A 20,628-nucleotide genomic window follows, 5' to 3' on the forward strand; every position below is an offset into this window, starting at 1 on the left:
TGCCCAAAAGACTTGTTCACCAACAATTAAATATTTCCTCCGTTCACCGTTACTTGACACAAGTTGATTCAATGCGAGTTTTAATAAATATACTCCCTTCCCTTCTTCCCAATCAAGTTTGGTAAAAACTTTGGAACACGAAAATTAAGAAATACTGGAGTACTACTTACTAATGTTGAATGGATTAAATTCAAATAAAGTAAAATAAGAGAGATGAAAAAAGTAGGAGAGATAAAGTGAAAGTAAACTAGATGATTAAATAAAATAATAATGATTATATGTTTTAAATTATTGTTTATCAAAAAATTAGATGATTCAATTTTATTTGGACATTCCAAAAAGGAATATGACTCTACGTAATTGGAACGGATGAATAACATGAAGCGAGTTCAAAAAGTTAAAATGTTATTAGAACAGATGAACGAGTATTTTTTTCCCACTTATTGTACTAATTTTATATTCCCATTTATTTGTATTTGGAGTTTTAGTTACTAGCTATTTATGGAGGGAACTGCCATTATAAATAGACAGAGTACCTCAACTTTGAATGTCTCTCACTTTTATGATTAGTGTGCAGATTTTGTTTGCTGTGGATGCACACAGGCTATTACAATTTTTTATTTAGTACTAGGAGTATTAATTTTTGGAGATAAAAATTGTAAACTTTGAGATGGGTGCACGAGATAATGAATTGTTGGTAAAATAATATCTAAACACGTTCCATTTATAATACTGTATTTAATCTAATGTATTTAGTTTGTGAGATTGAATCTTATGACTCAATCCAAGATTGATAATTTTATGATAATTAATCATGGTCAATCTCTGATTAAAATAATCTACAATTTAATCTTAAATTATATCTTAATATTATTTTATCAGAAAAACGAACACCGTCTAAAGATATTAGTGATACGAATTTTTTCTTAGACATAGAATCCACAAATTCTTGACAAAAATTTTACATGAGATATTTCCGTGTGTTTATAAAACTTGCTAATATCTCAAAGTTGAACTTTGTATCAAAGTACTGGTTGCAAAGTTGTATTAAAAAAAGGCATGAAGGGGCCTTCAACATATTAAGGTCAAAATTCTTATTTTCAGGAAAAAAATTATCTTATCTGAATTTATCCATTAATTTTAACATGCATTTGATGATTGTTTAGAGCATTCATAATGGAGGGCCGATGGGAGGGCCTTCTCCATCAGCCTCTATAGCCTCACCATTGCGGCGGAAGGGCCTTCCGGCGGCCTCCCCCCCCCCCCCCCCCCCCTCTCTCCAAATGGGCCGATGTATCGGCCTTGGCCGTTGATAAGGGCTCGTCGATCAGCCATCCATTGTGGAGCAAGGACCTATCGACGGCCCTTCCATTTTTTTTTTGTTTTTTTTAATATTTTTTTATTTCATTTTTTCTGCTATAAATACCATATCCCATTATTTATATTTTCCACACCAACATCTTATCTTCTCTCATTTTATCTCAATACACTTTCTCTCTCTAGTACATTATTAAATGTCTTCCGGTAGCGATTCCGACGACGAAGTCATAAACCGAGTGGTGCAGCGCGTGCTTGCCGGGGCGGCACGATGTAGTGAAGAAGCGAACCAATGAAGATTTGCGTATTAATATTTTTGGTTCTAATAAAAAATTAAAATAAAATAGTGATGATGTGGAAATGAAATGGAATGGGAGGGCCCTATGGGAGGGTTCTTCCATTGCAGGGAAATAAGCCCTTTGGCCAAATGCTGATGTGGAATGGTAGAGCCCTATGGGAAGGCATTCTATTTCCATCGTGAATGCTCTTAGTTACTATAAAAATTTCCCAAACACCATTGCCAAATTCTGTCACATCAAGATTAAACATAGCCTGAATGGAAAAGTCCAGCAAATAAATTCTCAATAAATAGGATTTAATAGCCCATCATCGGCCTAACTAGCGGAGTAATTGTAATATTTCAATTTCCTTTTACTCTTCCATTTATATATATCGTTAGCAAAGTAATCTTACTGTGTTTTTTACGAAGAAAACTTTGTCGGTTCTATTTATTGTTGTATTCAATTTTTTTTTAAAAAAAATACCATTTTGTGCAATAATATGCAAATTATGGACAAAAACCAAGCACTTTAATTTATTGAAATTAATACTACCTTGTTTATCATAAAATGACTTGTTTCACCAACTAAGATACTTTATCTAATCAAGCAAATCTCATTTTTATTGAATGAGATTATTCGAGAATCAAAAACTTGTGTTATTGCTTCAAGATGTTACTACTATTTGTAGAGATGTGTGAGAAATGAGATTTTGGTTTGGGCCTTTTTGGGCTGGGCCAACTCTTTAAACCTAATGGTTTTAAAGCATGGGATGTGCTTATAGGGTCAATTTTATTTCATTTGCTTTTGAATTCACGTGCAGTGTAAAACTACATAGTTTAAAGCTTGAAAATAAATTTATCTAATAAAATGACTTAACGTAACTACGCCCGTTGAAAATGAAACCTTTGGTGGTAGTCTCCTCAGTGATTTAAAGAATTATTTTGACTCCATGCAACATGTTTTAAGAAATTATTTGATATTATAAAAATATAATGAAAAGATAATAAAGTGTAAATTTTATTTTTATATATTAATATGAGTGTAATAATTTAATATAATGATAAAAACAAACAAATAGATTTTAAATTTTAGATACTTAACATAGCAAAATAAATCATTATTTTGTGGATGAATATTTCTTTACTCCGCAAAATAAAATACTAGTACTATCTTCGTCTTATAATAAAATTTCACTTTTTTTCATTTTAGTTCGTCCTATAACAAGAGTCCACATTAGCTTTTTTTCACATCCCACTACCTATTTTATTTATTATTTTATTATAAAATTAATATATAAAAATAAAACTAATAAGACTATACTAATTTTGCCTACCTATATATATATATTTTTTAAATGCATGGTAAGTCAAATATAGACTTGTATCATTTTTTCTGTTTTTAGTTACTAGAGATTCCGAATTCCAGTTGTGCCTATTCCACCCAAAATTTAAGGGTTGTGATTTACCTAACCAAACCTTCATTTTCTTTGGATATAATCTTTTCCAACTTTTTTTATTTTTTAAAATGCATGGTGAGTCAAATATAGACTTCTATTATAAGGAGGTAGCATCATTTTTTCTGTTTTTTATTACTAGAGATTCCGTATTCCAATTGTGCCTATTCCACCCAAAATTTAAAGGTGGTGATTTACTTAACCAAACCTTCATTTTCTTTGGATATAATCCTTTCAATTTTAAGAATAAACTTTACTTCACCTTTATCCAATAACCGCCAAAAAAAAAAAAACGTCATGATGCAATGTGGCTCGAGAAGATTGAACTTATTGATGACTCATTTATTTTCAACTCATAATTTTGCCAAACATACACTCCCTTCTCCCTCCGTTCAATAAATATAAAATATAGTATTTAATTTCTGGTATAAAATTTTTATATAGTATTATTTTAAAGTTAATAAAAACAGTAAAAATAAATAAAAAATAAAATTAAGTAGTGTTCGATTTCATACATAAATAGTACCAAGATATATCTAAGATTGAATTGCAAGATTAATTTAGTTGGAGAGGATTAGTTTTGACTAACTATCCCATAATTATTAATATGAGGTGTTCGGTTAGCAGATTGTATCCTTGGTATAAAAATGTTACAATTAGACCGAGGAAGTATTATATACAAATGCTTGTATTTTATGTATCTACTTGTCGCATGATATACTTGAAATTTCAGCATGATACTTAGAGAAAAATAAATGGAGTATATAATAAGTTGGAGAACAATTTAAAATAAATATAAACCTTTAATTAAGCAATGCGATTTCAAAGGAGCAGAGAGTTTTCTATAACTGGAAATTTGGTTTTAACAACGAGGGATGCCGGATGAGTATTAAAAAAGAATATCCAAATGCATAAAGCGGATTTTTAGGAATGAGAAATGGAATATTCGTGGAAGCCGACTCCCGCCTTAAATAGCCCTCGTTCAACCGCTTCCCCAACACAACAAATTCGACAATACCGATTGTGTCCTCTCCTCCTCTCTCGCTCTCCCTTTCTCTCTCTACATCCACAATGGCCCTCAAAGCCGTTCACGTCTCCGACGTTCCCAACCTCGATTGTGTCCACGACAATGCATCTCTCTCTCTCTGCACTTCGCGGTTCTCGAAAGGTATCGCCTCCAATTTCAATTTTGTTTTTCGTTTCACCTGGATTTTGATCGATGCGCTGTGTTTGGAATTGCAGGTGTGGACATTGAGAGGGCTAAGGTGCCGAAATTCCTCGTCATCGGGCACAGGGGGAACGGGATGAACATGTTGCAATCATCGGATTTGAGGATGAAGGCAGTGAAAGAGAATACGATCCTTTCCTTCAATACTGCCGGAAAACACGCCATTGATTTCATCGAGTTTGATGTTCAGGTACACATTCATCTCTCCGTTTTTTTTTTTTTTTTTTTTTCTGAATGAAGCTTGCGTTTGTGATTTTTTTTTCTTGTTTCCACCGCCGTCGCCGTTTAACGCGGTTATTTTAACACGTTTATTTGTTTATCTCCAAGCTGAATTCGTCGATTTGCGGTGTTGTTTACGTAATTTTCGCCATTTTCGTGAAAATTTGTCTTTCCCCCCCTTTTTCTATCCCTACTGTTCAAAGCGGTGGTGCGTTGTCGCCGCATAGGGACGACGTCGTTTTGCCTTCCATTTTTTTTTCTTGTTCAGCTCAATTTTATTTTCGGAAAACAAACAATATCACATTTGATCAATCTCATATTTAATCTCGAAAAGAGGCTTTAACCGTCAGCTCAATTTTTCGCCTATTAATTTGGTCAATTTGAGGTGCTAGATTTGATCAATTTGAAATTAACAATTTCGCCTATTAATTTGGTCAAGATACTGATTGGTTTGTTTTTGTGGTTTTTCCTTGATTTTCTTCGTTATGCGTGGATGGAATTCTATGTTTATGGTCTTTGCTCTTGAATAGAAAAAGTACTCGATTCTAGTACTTTTGAAGCAAGAGTGTTGGACAGGGGAGTAAAGAATACGACTCTGGTTTTTGTAGGTGACAAAGGATGGCTGCCCCATCGTTTTTCATGACAACTTCATCTACTCTGAGGAAAATGTAAGACCTTCTTCCCCCTTTTCTTGTTTCAGCCTAATTTTGGGTCATTTTAGATGTTATTCATAGCCTTGAATCATATCAGAAGTTGGTAATTGTTGTCAGTCTTTTCATAGCCTTGATTATATATGGTGAATCGTTTCAATGTAAGACCTTCGCCTTTTTCTTGTTTTCAACCTAATTTTGGGTCATTTTAGATGTTATGATTACATATTGTGAATCTTTTCCACCTAATATTGGTAATATTAGATGCTAGTAGCCCTGAATCATATAAGAAGTTGATAACTGTTCCCAATCTTTTGATAGCCATGATTGTAGTATATTGTGAATCTTGTCAATGTAAAAATGATTTGAAGAGACATTAATGTATGTTTCAGGGATCAATTTTTGAGAAGAGAGTCACAGAATTGTCACTCTCTGAGTTCCTTACCTACGGTCCTCAGAGGGAGCTTGGTTTGGATGGGAAAACATTGTTGAGGAAAACAAAAGAAGGAAATTTTATAAATTGGGCCGTTGAATCCGATGAACACGCATGCACTCTGCAGGAGGCATTCGAGAAAGTTAACCCTTCTTTGGGGTTCAACATTGAGTTAAAATTCGATGACTACATTGTATATCAGCAGCAGCAGATAACCGATGTGTTGCAAGCTATATTGCAAGTGGTTTTCAATCATGCAAACGAACGGCCAATTATATTTTCCACCTTCCAGCCAGATGCTGCTCTTGTTGTCAGGCAACTCCAGAACACCTACCCTGTAAGCTAGCTGAATGAACTCGATTCTTGAAAATTGTTGCAAGAATTGAACTCTGATTTGTAATGGTTGTCAATGTTTGTTGTGTGCAGGTGTTTTTCCTCACTAATGGAGGAAACGAGATCTATGGTGATGTAAGGAGAAATTCCTTGGAGGAAGCCCTCAAACTATGTTTGGAGGGTGACTTGCAAGGAATTGTTTCCGAGGTGAGGGGCGTCTTTAGACAACCGGGAGCAGTTAAGAAAATCAAAGATCTTCAACTCTCTTTGCTCACATACGGCAAACTGAAGTGAGTATATCGATTAATAGATGCATACATGCTGCATTCTGATTTACACCTCTGTAGTTTAACAACACGAATATATAGGGTCAGGATCGTATGAACTTAAACTCTCTTTGCTCACATACGGAAATATGAAGTGGATGCATACCCGCTACATTATGATTGACACTGTAGTTTAACAACACGAACGTATTGAGTCATAATCATGATTGTTTGGTGCTGTTGATTTCAGTAATATGACTGAGGCCGTGTATATGCAACATTTGATGGGGGTGGACGGGGTGATCGTGGATCTGGTGAGGGAGATATCGGAAGCCGTGTCAAAGATGGCGAGGCTGAGGGGCGACGTCGAGGAGAAGATTGTAATGGAGGGAGAGGAGCAAGTTATAGTAGAAGGGAGCAGGCCCCAGTTCTCACAAATGGAGCTGGAATTCTTGTTGAAGCTCATTCCTGAGTTAATACAGCAATAATGATGATACAATACACACCACAACTATTGTATAATTAGTTGAATTTGAGGGATTAATCTTGTGTGTGTGTGTGTGTGTGTGTTTAGGGGGTCTGTAGTTTCTTACACTGCACATATTTCTTTTTTCTTTCACTCCTTTTTCAAAACTTAGGATGATTAGCAATTGGAAATAGGTTAATGTCTAGTCATTTTCCAATTAGATGTCCTAAGTCTTACTCTCTTTATCGGAGGATTGTATGTCAAAGCACCTTTGTACTGTAATGTATGTAGGGGTGGTTAATTTTAATGACATTTTCACTCTAATTTGTCAATCCTGTATTTTTTAATAATTTTTTTGTTCCCATTACCCATAATAAACACATGCAAAACCAAATCTGTTAAAGAAAGTTCAAATTTTTATTAAATAGTAGTAGTAATGAACAATACTAATATACCATTTACAACACACTCATTTCTAGTAGAATTCATGGAAATACTACTAATGTACAAAGAAACGTCGTTATTGCCTTTAAACACATTTGTTTGAAGTCAAGAGATTGAAACCAAATTGAGGGTCGAGTCCGAGGAGGAATAGGATTTCCACGTGGACAATTAAAACTTTACTAATAAAAGTCAATATTTACAACTTTTACCTTTTTAATATTGGTTTACCAATTAAATAGTCAATGGAAACGTCGAATTCGAGAAGGATTAGGGTTGATTAGGATTAGTAGGAAATTAGGGTTTCTCAAATTAAATTCATAAAAACAGGACAAAAAGGCAACCCAAACCTCAATTTGGGTTGAAAACTTTCCATTTTTCTTTTCTAAAATATTAAAAAATTCTCTGAATTCTTCTTATATAAAGATGAACTCCCTTGTCTCAAGATATCCCACAAGAAAAATTCCCTCTCTCTCTCAAACCAACCTTCAAAATCTTCCCCTCTTTCTAGGCTGAAAATGGAGATTGCGAACCTTCCAATTGGCTTCAGATTCAACCCCACCGATGCAGAGCTTCTGTATTACTTAAAGAAAAAGGTTTTGTCTTTGCCATTGCCAGCAAATGTCATTCCTGAATTGGAAGCTTTCCAATTCAATCCATGGGATTTGCCTGGTTAGTTCTTGTTTTCTCTTTGCTGATTTCAAGAATATCTAAGATTGAACTGAAATGAAAAATGATAGAGCAGATTGTTTGTTGGGCTTGTTCAAAATTGCATCTTTTTTATTCCCTTTTTCTGAGTTTGGAAGAAATTTCATAATTAAGGTCTGATTTTTGGTGAAGGTGGGCTGAATGAGAATAGGTTTTTCTTCTGCAAAAGGAAGAAGAATTTGATGAGCAAATGCAGCAGTTTCAGCACTGATTGTGGGTACTGGAAATCAAGTGGCAAGGAAAAGCAGATTGTGGCTGGAGAGAGCAATCATGTGATTGGAATGATGAAAACATTTGTTTTTTATCAGGGTAGGAACATGAAGACTCAATGGATTATGCAAGAATTCACTATTGTTGGCCATCTCAAGACACCATTCTTGGATCAGGTAATTCACACTTTGTACTAACATTTGATTTGATTTTTTTTGAAAATGTTGTTGTCTGAATTGGACTAAGATTTTATGGTATTTATGTTTTGCAGAGGCTGATGATGAAAGTGGGGAATTGGGTTGTTTGCCGTTTGTACCAAAGGAGGATGAGAGCAAGAAATCATGGGGCAGCAGAGTTAGGACATTCCATTGCTCAAACGACGCCGTTTCTGCCTTCGTCTTCGTCATCATCTTCAAGTGACATCTCTTCTAGTGATTTAGATGAGTAGTAGTAGTAGTAGTAGAGGGCCTAATGACATGTAGTCTCATTTTGTAATGCAATTTCAATTTGGCAAATGGCAATTTCTTGTTTATTTCTTTCACAAATAAATCTAATTTTAATTCTTTAATTCGGTGCTTAATGTTGACTTAGTAATGAATGGAAAAAGAAGTACTATCATAAATAAGCAAAGGCATCATGATGTTGAAGCCAAAAGGTGTTGATTGACTTAGTAATGCATGGACAGAGAAGTACCACACCAAACGACGTAACTTGATAATACTAAACTCGAATTATAGTACGAATTGTTGGAATAATAGTTGAGAATGTTTTGGAAGATGTTGTTTTTTTCCTAGGGTGAAATTATGGCTTGTTAAGGTGATTGTCTTGCAATAAAAGGGATTGCTTACTTAGGCTGCAACCCACAATAAAACATTCGATTTTTTTGCAATTAATGATGGTTTAGTGGGCATGTGACCGAACATGTTGTGGGGACGCCTACGACCTCGTTTCTGCCACTATCTCGGGCTTTTGCACATCGATTTCATATAACGCCAGATCTATGGGGCAAGAGGGGTGGTTGACCCCCTAGACTTGAACAAGAGCCTATTTTTGCCATGATCTTTTTTTGAGCGGCAGAGATAACAAGATATAGAGAGTCATGCAAGAGAAATCGTGGTCTAGGAACCAATAAAGACCTAAGTGAATAGTATTGGGCTGTGATTAGTTAAATTGAGACCATAATTTATTTAAATTAAAATGGGCTTTAATTTCGAATCATTAGTTGGACCTATGTTAATGGTTTTAGTCTTTTTTTTCTGAAGTAGGCTTTGTATAGAGTTTGATTATTCAAATGTTGAAATTCAATTAGCACAAGGAGTTTAGGTACGCAAAGTAAGTACTATATTCTGACACTAATCAGTTTATAAATTTGTAGAGTTTTTTTTTGTTGATAAAAGAAGGATGATTTATACGGAGTATTAATTATTTAAAAAATTATTAATCACCCAACTTGTCAATGAGAAAACACTAAAGCGTCTAGATTTATTTCAAATTAAATTTAAACTTAGTGTCACAAGTCATTTGAATTTTTTTTCAATTCAAGTGTATCAATTGATCTAATATATATGTGATCTAATATAGTGTTGATATGGTGTAGTAGTCTTCCTCATTTTCAATTTGAATTTGAATAGTGGGCTCAAAGTAAACGCATTAATACGACATTGTATGAATTAATTTAATGACCTTAATTTCCCCTAATTGCCAGTCTTTCATCTCAGCTGCTTTTGTAGAATTCTTTACCTCATTTAATAATTAATATGTGCACTATACTTGTCTCCACATTGCTAAATCAAGGCGAAAATGCTTACAAATTGCGTTTCAAACTTATTAAGTCTAACCTTTTATATTTAGTGATTACTTAAATATAAGATGCATCATTAAACACTAATTTATTAATAATCACCATTGATTTTGAACGTTTGAATAGTATAGTTGGTCTTGATTATGTATCTTAAAATACTCTCTAAAACCTTGATACTCTAGAAAAGTAAAAAAAAAAGGTCTTGATTTATGAGTTTATCCAAATGTTTGATACTCCATATTAGAAAAACCAATAAATCTCTTCTTTAACTCCATTTGATTTTTCATCATTTTTTATTTAAGTATCAAACAGACCTAAAGATATTGATAAAATTCAAACTCAAATATCCAGTTATAGTTTTGATAATCACCACTGATTAAACCATATTGGTCGGATATGACAAATTTAAAATTCAATTACAAAAATGTTCTCTCTAAGTATGAGAGTGTAAATAAAAAAGACAGTCAATAAAATAGTACACATCTTTGACATTTGACTATTGAATCTAGACATCTAATTTTATTGCCCACTTCATTTTATGATCTTAGCTCATAATGTAATGACAAATGTATACAGTATACCTATGTATATTTTTTAATATTCTTATAACTTTTATGCTGGATATCTCATGATTTCCCTTTTTTTACACAAAAACACATTTTTTTCTATTTCATTATAATACGGTTTAAAAATATTTATTATGAATTTTAAAATTAAAAGAATATAAAATCATTGAATGATCTTTGATTATACATATAGTATTCAAAATATATACTCCATTTGTAGATAATTTAAAGATTGGTCGTATCGATTAAATTTGTGGAGTATATGTTAGTAGTTTTTTTCATTTCGTTCTTTTATTTTTCCCACATTTTACACAAAATATATACATCTATTAATTTTCATGTATTTGATATAAACAAGTTATGTTAATTTACAGTAAATGATTTAATTAATTATAATTTGTTTAGTGCCTAATTAACCACCACTAAATTGATAAGGAGTATTTTTTTTGATAACATGTAATTAAAATAACTTTTATTGTAAAATTTTCACAACGAACAAATTGTTATATTTTAAATTAAATGTAATGTGTCATATTCAAATTCAATGCTATTTAATTGACCATTAATAACATTTTACTCTAAAATTGTCTTTGAAATTAAAACTCCATCTTCAATAATGCTATAGATAAAATAGAGTAGTATCGAATTTCAAAGTCTCTCTCATACGTAAGATATAATCTAACGTTTGTGACAGGGGATGGTAAAATAAATATAGTCACTAGTCAGATTATGTTAATCACGTCATTATCATTTTAACTAAGCAACGACAGCGAATATTTGACTGAGAATGCACCATTTGATTCTAATAATTTTATCCTTATTTGTTTTCCCAAAACTATTATTATTATTATTGGAATGTGATAAAATGAAAACTCTAAATATTGTACAAACTCAATACTATAATCTGGACCATTGAAAAATGTCAAGAGATCACTAAAAAGCATCAATAGGAAAATGTCAACAGAATTTCAACGGTAGTCAATGATTGATGTTGTGTTGATATTATGTTGATACTATGTTGACATTAAAATCTTGAAATTTTACACTGTGTTGATATTGTATTGAAACAGTGTTGAAGCTGTGTTGAGGAGTTTTGAGTTTGTACCATATATAAGTTTGCATTTTATCACTACTCTATTATTATTATTTATCATCTTGATAATTATTATTATTTGGTAATTACCAAGAGTATATCCATCGGCACTGTAACTATTTCTCGCGCTGATTCATATGTATCTAAATGAGTGAGACAGCTGACCAAAGAGAGGAATCGATCCCTGATCATTTCATACGTATAAAGCTGCTCCATATCTAAAGGCAGGAATGGATCCCTGATCGTTTTATAATTATTAATTCAGCTTATTCAAATCAATTTGAGAAAGTTACAAAAAAACTAAGCACGTGTATTCACACGAATACTTTTTGAAATTTTATAAATACCACATTAATTTACATAACAAATACTCCATCACAGTCCTATGTTTTTTTTTGTTTTTTTAAAATCTTTATCCAATAATAATTGTAGTTATTGCACAGAAATAAATACATGTCCCGATTTTAATTACGTGTCGTTTTAGATTATCATTTTTCTGACTTGTAATATCATCTATATTGATAAACTCAATAAAGAAACAAATAGATTGTACATAAAAATAGGAGGAATTATGAAGTGAGAAATGAGGCCATATACCATGAGAGTTGGACGACGACTTAAAAGTCTAAATAATAAATTAAGATCATACAATACCCGCAAATCTTGATTAAATGTTAACTGAAATTTATAAAATTTTTTTATTAAGGTTCAACATTTTTTAAGTAGATTTATTAATAAGTAGTACTACATAAATCACAACCAACGTTAAACATAATAGTGTAAATTGACAAAAAAATCACCAAAATTCAATCAGTTCGTAGCTACTTAGGGCATCCACGATGGGACACCCTACGCGACGCCCTAAGCCCCGTCTTATGCACCGCCACATTAGCATTTTATCCTCCGCCCCTTCCACCTGCAGTGGGGCGGACTATACCCCGCCCTAAGCATTTTACTTCTATTTTGTATTTATATTTTTATGTTTGCAAATGTAAATAAAAATAAACAAATAAAAACAACACAATTAAAGGGAAATTCTAAATTTACTTAATTAAAAAAAAATTACAAAATTAGAAATAAAAAAAAAGCACTAAATACAATAAAAGGAGGCTAGTCTAGAGTAGTCCCAACTTGCGGCTGAGTCCATCGATCATCCGCTGGATGCCTTCGATTTGAGCCGGGTTGGTCGCCTGCATGAGGGCGGTGTGCGCGTCCAACAACGTCCTGTAGTCGGAGGAGGCCGCCAAATCCGCGTAGGCATGGGCCGCAGTCGAAGTCGCGGGCGGCGTCGAACTCGGGGTCGGCGACGGGGCCTGGTCAGGCGGCGCGGCGGATGTGGCCTTGCCCTTGCCCTTGGCAGCCTTGACGCCAGGGGGACGCTGGGATGACATCGGTGTGCCGGAACTCTCATCCTCGAACACCGGACTGTTGAGGTCCATTGGAGACGCGCTGCTATCGCTACTTGTATAATCAGCGAAGGTGCGCTTCGACGCCCTCCTCCTCGCCGCCGTCGATTGGGGAATCACACCACCAACGAACTTCTGCTTGTCCCTCAAGAGCACCCAGGACTGGTAGTGCTTGAAATCGCCGTACAATGAAATGTACGACTGCATCGCTTTGTGCCGCACATCCGCGAGACTCTCGCCACTGCCCTGCTCCCTCTCGCACTTCTCGTAATCCCCCGCGAAAAAATTTACCTGCTTCTTTATTTGATCTCAGTGCTTGCGGAGCTGCTCCCTGTGGCGCTTGTATGCGTACGCCGGCTTGGTCGCGTTGTATTTCTCGGCGGTGCGCTCCCAATACGCAGTCACCTTCTGGTTGTTGGCGTACACCGGATCCTCCGAAACATCAATCCAACATCTCGTCAAGACGATGGATTCGGGGTCGGAGTAGTTCGTCCTTCCCGGGACGAACTCTTCACACACCTCCGTTGTAGGTAACTTCTGGGCTCGTGCCTTGGTCCGCTTCTTCTTGGTGCCGGGCCCAGACGCGGCGGCTGCGGAGGGAGCGGCGGCGGCGGAGGGGCGGTGGGGAGAAGACACCATGTCAGACAGCCCGTACGAGTCGGTGCTGAAGTCGGGATCGTACCCGGCGTTGGTGTCGAATGGCCGGTATTCGTCGGGTTTTGTACCCGACCATCGTGCACCACCGAACATCGGACTATTCGGATAATCTCCGGAATCCATTTTGCTTGAAATGTAGAAAATGTAGTGTGAAGTGTAAATTTGAGAGTGAAGTGAGTGAACAATGAAGTGAAAAGGAATATATTGGTTTTGAAAATTTAATAAAATTAAGAAAAAATGGAAACACGTCGCATCGTCCGTTACCCATCGTCCGCGTCGTCCACAGTGGCGGACGATGCGACGGACGATGTATCGGGCGCGGAGGATGCATCGTACAGACGATGGGTAATCCATCGTCCGCGATGCTGTAGTGGCGGACGATGCATCGTCCGTCGCATCGTCTGCTCCATTGCGGATGCCCTTATAAAATGACTAATTATATACGCCATATAATTATAAGAATTTCTCAATTGTCCTATTGTGAAAATTCTAGCATGCTACATGTCTGAATTTATTGACGTGACGTGTACATGGGTGAAAATAAAAAACGTGATTGACTAAGGAATAAACAACAATAATCGAACATTTTTCGCATGCCACATCATACATAATTTCATCCAAATATCAAATTATGCGACAATTAAGAATATAATCGGTCATTTTTTAAAACGGTAGAATTGACTTAAAAAAAAGGATCAAACTTTATGATTTTTGGGCAATTTACCTTTCATTACTTTATAAGCGCGCTTTGTTGTTGAAATGCACGAAACCGGAGGAAACAGAATAAGCAGAGGAAATTTGACGAAATTACCTGGCAGTAAGAATTGATGGCCACAACAGTAGAGTTGCTTTCCAATTTCGGCTCACAACGTTAGAATTTTCTGTTCTACTGTTTCTTTCTCTCTCAATTCTTCTTCTTTCCCACACTTTTTTCCAACTGCTTTCTCATCTTTGCTTCAATTCTCAGAATAAATAGACTTGTGCGTGTTGATTTTCCGAGTCAATTGTATTTCCCCAATTTCTGGGAGGGCAGAGCTAATTTTGAGATGAAATCGTCGTTGCTAAGGATGCGGATTATCGGCCAGAAGAAGACCGACCCCAACGGAAAATGGGATCACAATTTTTCGCTGCCTATCAATGGATTAACGCAAGCAGCAGAGGTGGATCTTTTTTTTAGTTTTTTAATTTAATCTATTGTTGTGGTTTCTCGTTTTCATCGCAATTGAATATGCCAATGCTGAAAGCTCAGCAGTTTTGTGTGACTTGTTAGAGGTGAATTCTGACTTCTATTTGTGTTCCACAGTTCTAATTTTGGCACACAGTTTAGATATATATTTGTGGAGATCTTTAGGCCTAGTTTATGTCTGGTTGGATTACGGATTGTCAACAACAATTGATTTCTTGTTGATTTTTTTTGCCTTTTTATATTGTTATTGCTATAGTTATCTCTGCTTCTAATTTTGGTTGTTTTTGTATAATTTTCAGTAACTTGTTTGTATATTCCCTGATTTCATTAGTTACTTGGTTTTTGACACGTGTCATCGGATGCATTTGTTTGCAGGATATGAAAGACATGAGATCATGCTACGATAGTCTACTTTTGGCCGCTGCAGCTACATCAAATAGTGCTTATGGTACTCGTTGAGTTTGTTAAAACGGTTGATGTTACATTTCTAGAAGTGACATGGTTACAGAGGATAAGATTTGATTCTGTTTTGCCAAGCTAATACCAGTCTTCTTTGCTAGAAAGTGTTCTCTTTATCGATTTGATTTTGGTGGAAACATACCATGTTGCTTTGATCTATGGGTTTCTAAATTCTAATGCTAGCAATATCAGTTTAGAGAAGCAGTTTGAGATAACTCTCAATGATTTTAACTTGATTGGTCTGATTGCTATACATACAATTTAATATTTACAACTTCTTGTTATTCTTTCAGAGTTTTCAGAGTCGTTGCTGGAGATGGCAAATTCTCTACTAGAAAAAACTACCATGCATGATGGTGGAGAAAGTAGTAAGTCAGTCAGCTCTCTTGCTATATGTACTTGTTGGTTAGTGGCAGCATTGTTGCAGTACTTCTTCTTCTTATTATTTTTTTACTTTCATTTTTTAAGATCATTTTTGCCAAATTTAACATGTATCTCCTGTTGGTCTGCTTGTAATTGGAATGGTTTGTTTTTAATGCTAAATATTTTTATATGGCTGTTTAGGAGGAGCATTATCTATGCTTGGAAAAGTACAGCTTGAACTTCAGAAACTGGTTGATAGCTACGTGAGTAATTATAATCGGGCTAATATTAGTTTTAACATATACTCTATTACAAAATTTATACTAACTTCCTTTTACTTTCCAGCGGTCCCAAATTATCATGACAATTACAAACCCATCGGAGTGTCTCCTTAGCGAGCTACGGAAAGTGGAGGTTCGACTACTAAGTAATTGCCTATTGGTTATTTTGAGTGAAATCTGTATCTCAACCTCAAATTGTATAGTCTATTTTAATGAATTGCTGGGGTGGATTACTTTGTGAATTATATAAGGTGCACTGTTATGATACTATTTTTTTCACTGGTGCAGGAGATGAAGTTGCAATGTGATGAGAAAAGGTGTGCCTTTTTTTCTTTTTTTTGAACTGGAGTATTCTTTTATTGTTGTTACCCTTTTTATTGATTGAATAATTTGCATTCTAATTTTTAGGGAGATCTTTGAATACATGGTAGAACAAATTAAGGAAAAGGGTAAGTCAAGACATGGAAAAGGGGAGACATTTAGCTTGCAACAATTGAAAGTTGTTCGTGACGAATATGATGATGCTGCAAAGCTCTGCGCTTTCCGTGTGGAATCATTGAAGCAAGGGCAGAGCAGGAGCTTGTTTACCCAAGCAGCTCGTCACCATGCTGCACAGGTTTCTTTTCGACTCTATTATTCAAATTAATAAATTATACTACTATATATCATTCAAGTTTTCATGATTTTGCACTTATTTTCTCGAAGCAGTTGAACTTTTTTCGGAAAGGACTTCAGTCTCTCGAAGCGGTTGAACCATATATTAAAAATGTTGCAGAAAAGCAACATATTGACTATGAGCTATCTGAATTAAATGATGGGGAAAAAGACGATGGAGACAACGGTTCTGAGAGTAATGACTATGGAGAGTTAAGTTTTGACTACAGACCAAATGAACAGGAACTAGGTAGTGCCTACACATTGAGGAACTCAATGGAGGTGAGTTCTGTTTTGCTTGTTTTTTCTACTCAAACTACGAATTTTATATTGTATCTTCACAGCACGTCTGTAGTTGAAATAGGGATTTTAAAGATCATAGCTTTATCTTCGTCTAGTATCTTACTTTCTCCACACTTGCATCTGAGACCTCCCATTCAGATTCTGCTTGAAGTGTCCGTTTTTTTTTCTTCTTCTTTTCTCTGCAGTTGGACCATCATCTAGACAAATGTTTCAGCCTTACATGTCCTATAACTATGAACTTGCGCGCACAATTTTCCACATTATACTATCGTTTATTCGATTAGGCAATGCATCAGGCTCTTTCTCAGTTCCACAGAAGTTAACTTGTTCTATCTCATGGACTATGCAGTTAAATAAGTTGGATGCTCCGAGTGCACAAACATCTCAGGTAAAAGATGTTGAGTTGCAGAGAGGCAGCAGTAGAAACCAATGGGATCAATTACCAAGCCTAAGCCAACGGCCTCGAGCAGGCAGCCATTCTGCTCCACTCTATCCAGAGAAGTTTGATGCTGCTGAGAGACTTAGAGAGATCAGGCATACTCTCCCAGAGCTTACTACTACTACTACTACTACTACCTATGCGCTGCCCACTCCAGCTGATGCAAAAGTTCCAACGACAAGTACTTCCATACCGCTATCTAGCCCCAAACTACCTGCTGGGAGTTCCAAAAACTTGTGGCACTCATCGCCATTGGATATGGGGAGGCCAAAAAAAATCACCGATGACCAGTTTTCTGCACGCAAGCCTCAAACAGTTGGTGAAGAAAGCAGCATCTATAAGCACTCTCTTCCGCTGCCGCCTCTGGCTGAGGGATCTGCTATCCCACAGGTTGATTCACAGACAGGATTAGATGCTAAAAAACATACAAGACAAGCTTTCTCTGGTCCAATCACAAGCAAACCTTCTTTCAACATGCCCATTAGCTCCAATGACATGCCTCAATCATTTTCTGGATTGCTGTCCCGTCCATCTGGTTCTCAATCTCCCTTACTCGTAAATGTGACTCACAATGCCTCACCCGCCCTAGAAACTTCACCTAAAATTACTGAGCTACACGAACTCCCTAGGCCTCCTGATACGTTCGGTTCCAAACCAATTCAATCAATAGGGGCTCTTGGACACTCCGCTCCCCTAGTCAATAGAAAACAAGAAGTATCCCCAACGAATAGGAATCCCTTTAGACGACCGAGGGAAGGATCTCCACTTCCTCTCCCACAGTTGACAGTGTCTCGAAGTTTCTCCATACCTTCTAGTGGTCAGAGAGTTGCTTCTCCTCCGCTCACACCGATCTCCCTATTACATTTGAAGTCACCAAACTCTGGACAGATAAGAGGTAAGTCAAAACTATTGGCAGCTATTTTCCATTTACAAGTAAAATTTGATGAGATAATGATGGTATCAAACAATGAACTCACTTTCTTGTAAAGATACACAAGTTCTGATTATATATATCACATCTTCAGTGAATGCAGGTGGAAACTGACTGCTTTCGCCTTGATGTAAAGTCTGCATTCTTCAGCTGTGGAAACCTGCATCTAATATCATTCTGCCAGTGTCTTGCTGGGTAAATCTTTGTAAATATGTCTGTTTATTTGCATTTATTTGTATTTACTTAGTTAAGCTCAGTCAATTCTTCTTACTATATTTTGGGAGATGCATCACAATTTTGCCCTTCTGTTTGAGTTTGGTTAGTATACTTCTTTACAATGATTTTTTGTATGGTGGATTGTATCATTTGTATAGGAGTATGTATTATTTAGGGTTCAATAATACATAGTACTTTGTTATATTTCTCTTTATCGAGTTACGTGTTGCTCTCTCCGTTCCAACAAAGATTACCCGTTTTTTGGACGACATGAAACTTTATTTTTTGAATAAATAGAGGAATCCAATATAAAAGTATCAACAGCCATGAACTAGATTCATTGGAACAAAGATAATTCAAGAAAATAATATACTCCCCTCGGTAGAAATTTTGGTGTGACATATAAGCACATTTATTTGTCATCGTGTGGTTTTATCATAAAATTTCCTTGTTTGTGCCTAAATAATTGGAGCTTCATTCATTGACACCTCAGTTGGAACATATATCATTTTAAGTAAGTCTGGCTTATGCTTGCAGAGCTGCAGCTTCCTCACTCTGCTATAGACTGTAGTGCTGTGTGAGAGAGAGAGAGAGAGATGGGTCTGGCGTAGTAGTCTGACATAACAACCACTGCGGCAAAAGAGGAGCCGACATGGCAACATTACCATTTGCTGTCACAGACATATACACACACACACACACACACACACCTCTTCACAATTTTGACCATTTTGCCCCTCGTAGAAATACTTTTTTCAACAAAAAGAAAGAGGTATTGGCTTTCAAAAATTCCTAAAACTTTTTTTTTAATTTTGGTTTTGCATTGTCAATTCTGATTTTGCATGTAAGTTTCATAAATAAATTATTAAATCATTGATTTGTTCTTATATTGCAACCAATCTGGTTTCCACCGTAACATGGTTTGGTGATTTATTTATGCGGTACGATCAGACGTCACATTATAGGCAACGAAATGACTTCTTTTTATACCAAAAAAGTAAGTAACTAATTTCATTTGTTGTATTATCTTCCATCTCGTTTCTCATTTCTGTGTCTCGTTTTCTTTCCTCCATTTCGTTCTCTCTTTTTTGTAATCTTTAGTTCAACAAATTATATTATCTGATTTAATGTTATACAATGCCATTTTACTGATGTTTGAAAGTGTCAAGTAAATAAGTCAGCAATCTATGTATGTTGGTGTTGAAATTTTGGTTGAATTTAATTATAAAATCAGAATAAATGAATAGTTCAATAATCCGTTCAAGAATTTACAACGACCAAAATGATATTCCAAACACAAATCACTTTGCCTAGATCATTTTTGAGCCACCCTTCATGGTTGGTCAATAATACTTCTCCCAAAAGTATAAGTGCTCTATTTATTAAATTACCATATTGGGTCTGTGAATTGTTAGCACACTAGGTGACCTTACCTCGGCTATAAAGGCTGAGTCATTTATAGGGTTAGTTTTGGTTGAAATGCAAAAAAATGATGACAAATTTAATTTCCATCGGATTGGACAATCACCTCTTTCCTTTGTGTATCAAAATTCTCATCGTACACGTCTCCTCACATCACAAACAATATATATTCATTCATATTTTTGTACAAATGTATACTTTGGATGTGAAGCCCATACTGACAATGTCTTGTCAATTTCAGTATGCTTGTGTTTGTATATAGGCCCCTTTTATTTTCATGAAAGCTTTGCTATATTGTACCACCCATGCACCTATGATTCAAATTGAGATATTATTTTTGTTACCTGTCAAAAAAAATAGTCTTGATAATACTTGTCATGAGATTTAATGTAGATAGAGATGGAAAAAAAATTAAAATATTATCATTGAACAATCTCGCGGCATTAGAGAGAAAAATTTGTTATAGATAATTAGATACTTAGCCACTAATTTTAGACAACCAAAAAAAAAAAAAAGAAATATAGTAGTATAACTTTTTTTTCGTGGAGAGACAGTATTAGGGCATCCGCATCGCTGCGCAATGTTGTCTCGGTCTCGTCTCGACGAGACGAGACAGCGTTGCGATGCTCGTCTCGTCGCGCGACGCGTGCCGGCGAGGCTGGCCTCGAGATGGCTAGACGCGCGCGCGGGCCACGTGGTGCGCGCTGGCGGATGGCGTGACACCCACTCGCCGGCCCGCGAGTGGGCGTCGGAATTATGACGTAATAATTTTTTTTTAAATTCGAAAAAAATAAAAATAAAAATAAAAATAAAAATAAAAATTCAAACGGTCAAATGACCGTTGCC

The 20,628-nt window shown here is 35.6% G+C and overlaps 3 protein-coding genes across 5 annotated transcripts; all 3 read left to right on the forward strand.

Moving 5' to 3' along the window:
• The first annotated feature begins 4,036 nt into the window (after positions 1-4,036).
• On the forward strand, positions 4,037-6,978 carry LOC125222714 (glycerophosphodiester phosphodiesterase GDPD1, chloroplastic-like). The gene is made up of 6 exons (XM_048125479.2): positions 4,037-4,219; positions 4,294-4,469; positions 5,107-5,166; positions 5,541-5,918; positions 6,008-6,204; positions 6,431-6,978. Exons 1-6 carry the CDS (start codon positions 4,123-4,125, stop codon positions 6,666-6,668), a joined length of 1,146 nt encoding a protein of 381 aa, XP_047981436.1. The 5' UTR covers positions 4,037-4,122; the 3' UTR covers positions 6,669-6,978.
• A 491-nt stretch (positions 6,979-7,469) lies between these two features.
• LOC125222715 (NAC domain-containing protein 83) lies at positions 7,470-8,537 on the forward strand. The gene is made up of 3 exons (XM_048125480.2): positions 7,470-7,759; positions 7,928-8,181; positions 8,277-8,537. Exons 1-3 carry the CDS (start codon positions 7,606-7,608, stop codon positions 8,451-8,453), a joined length of 585 nt encoding a protein of 194 aa, XP_047981437.1. The 5' UTR covers positions 7,470-7,605; the 3' UTR covers positions 8,454-8,537.
• A 5,764-nt stretch (positions 8,538-14,301) lies between these two features.
• LOC125217772 (uncharacterized protein At2g33490-like) lies at positions 14,302-18,564 on the forward strand. 3 transcript variants are annotated; one of them, XM_048119304.1, is made up of 11 exons: positions 14,302-14,398; positions 14,496-14,688; positions 15,090-15,162; positions 15,467-15,541; positions 15,738-15,799; positions 15,882-15,950; positions 16,106-16,134; positions 16,226-16,433; positions 16,526-16,753; positions 17,124-18,108; positions 18,239-18,564. In XM_048119304.1, the coding sequence occupies exons 2-11, from the start codon at positions 14,575-14,577 to the stop codon at positions 18,256-18,258; spliced, it is 1,863 nt and encodes a 620-aa protein (XP_047975261.1). In that variant the 5' UTR covers positions 14,302-14,398; positions 14,496-14,574; the 3' UTR covers positions 18,259-18,564. The 3 variants fall into 3 exon arrangements, with proteins under 3 accessions (XP_047975261.1, XP_047975260.1, XP_047975262.1); XM_048119303.1 differs by lacking the exon at positions 14,302-14,398 and having other exon boundaries at positions 14,405-14,688; XM_048119305.1 differs by lacking the exon at positions 14,302-14,398 and having other exon boundaries at positions 14,405-14,688; positions 18,248-18,564.
• The last annotated feature ends 2,064 nt before the right edge of the window (positions 18,565-20,628 follow it).

This window comes from Salvia hispanica, chromosome 1 (genome assembly GCF_029641045.1).
Source record: "Salvia hispanica isolate PSC_SH4W2 chromosome 1, Shi_PSC_v1, whole genome shotgun sequence".
Taxonomy (NCBI): domain Eukaryota; kingdom Viridiplantae; phylum Streptophyta; class Magnoliopsida; order Lamiales; family Lamiaceae; genus Salvia; species Salvia hispanica.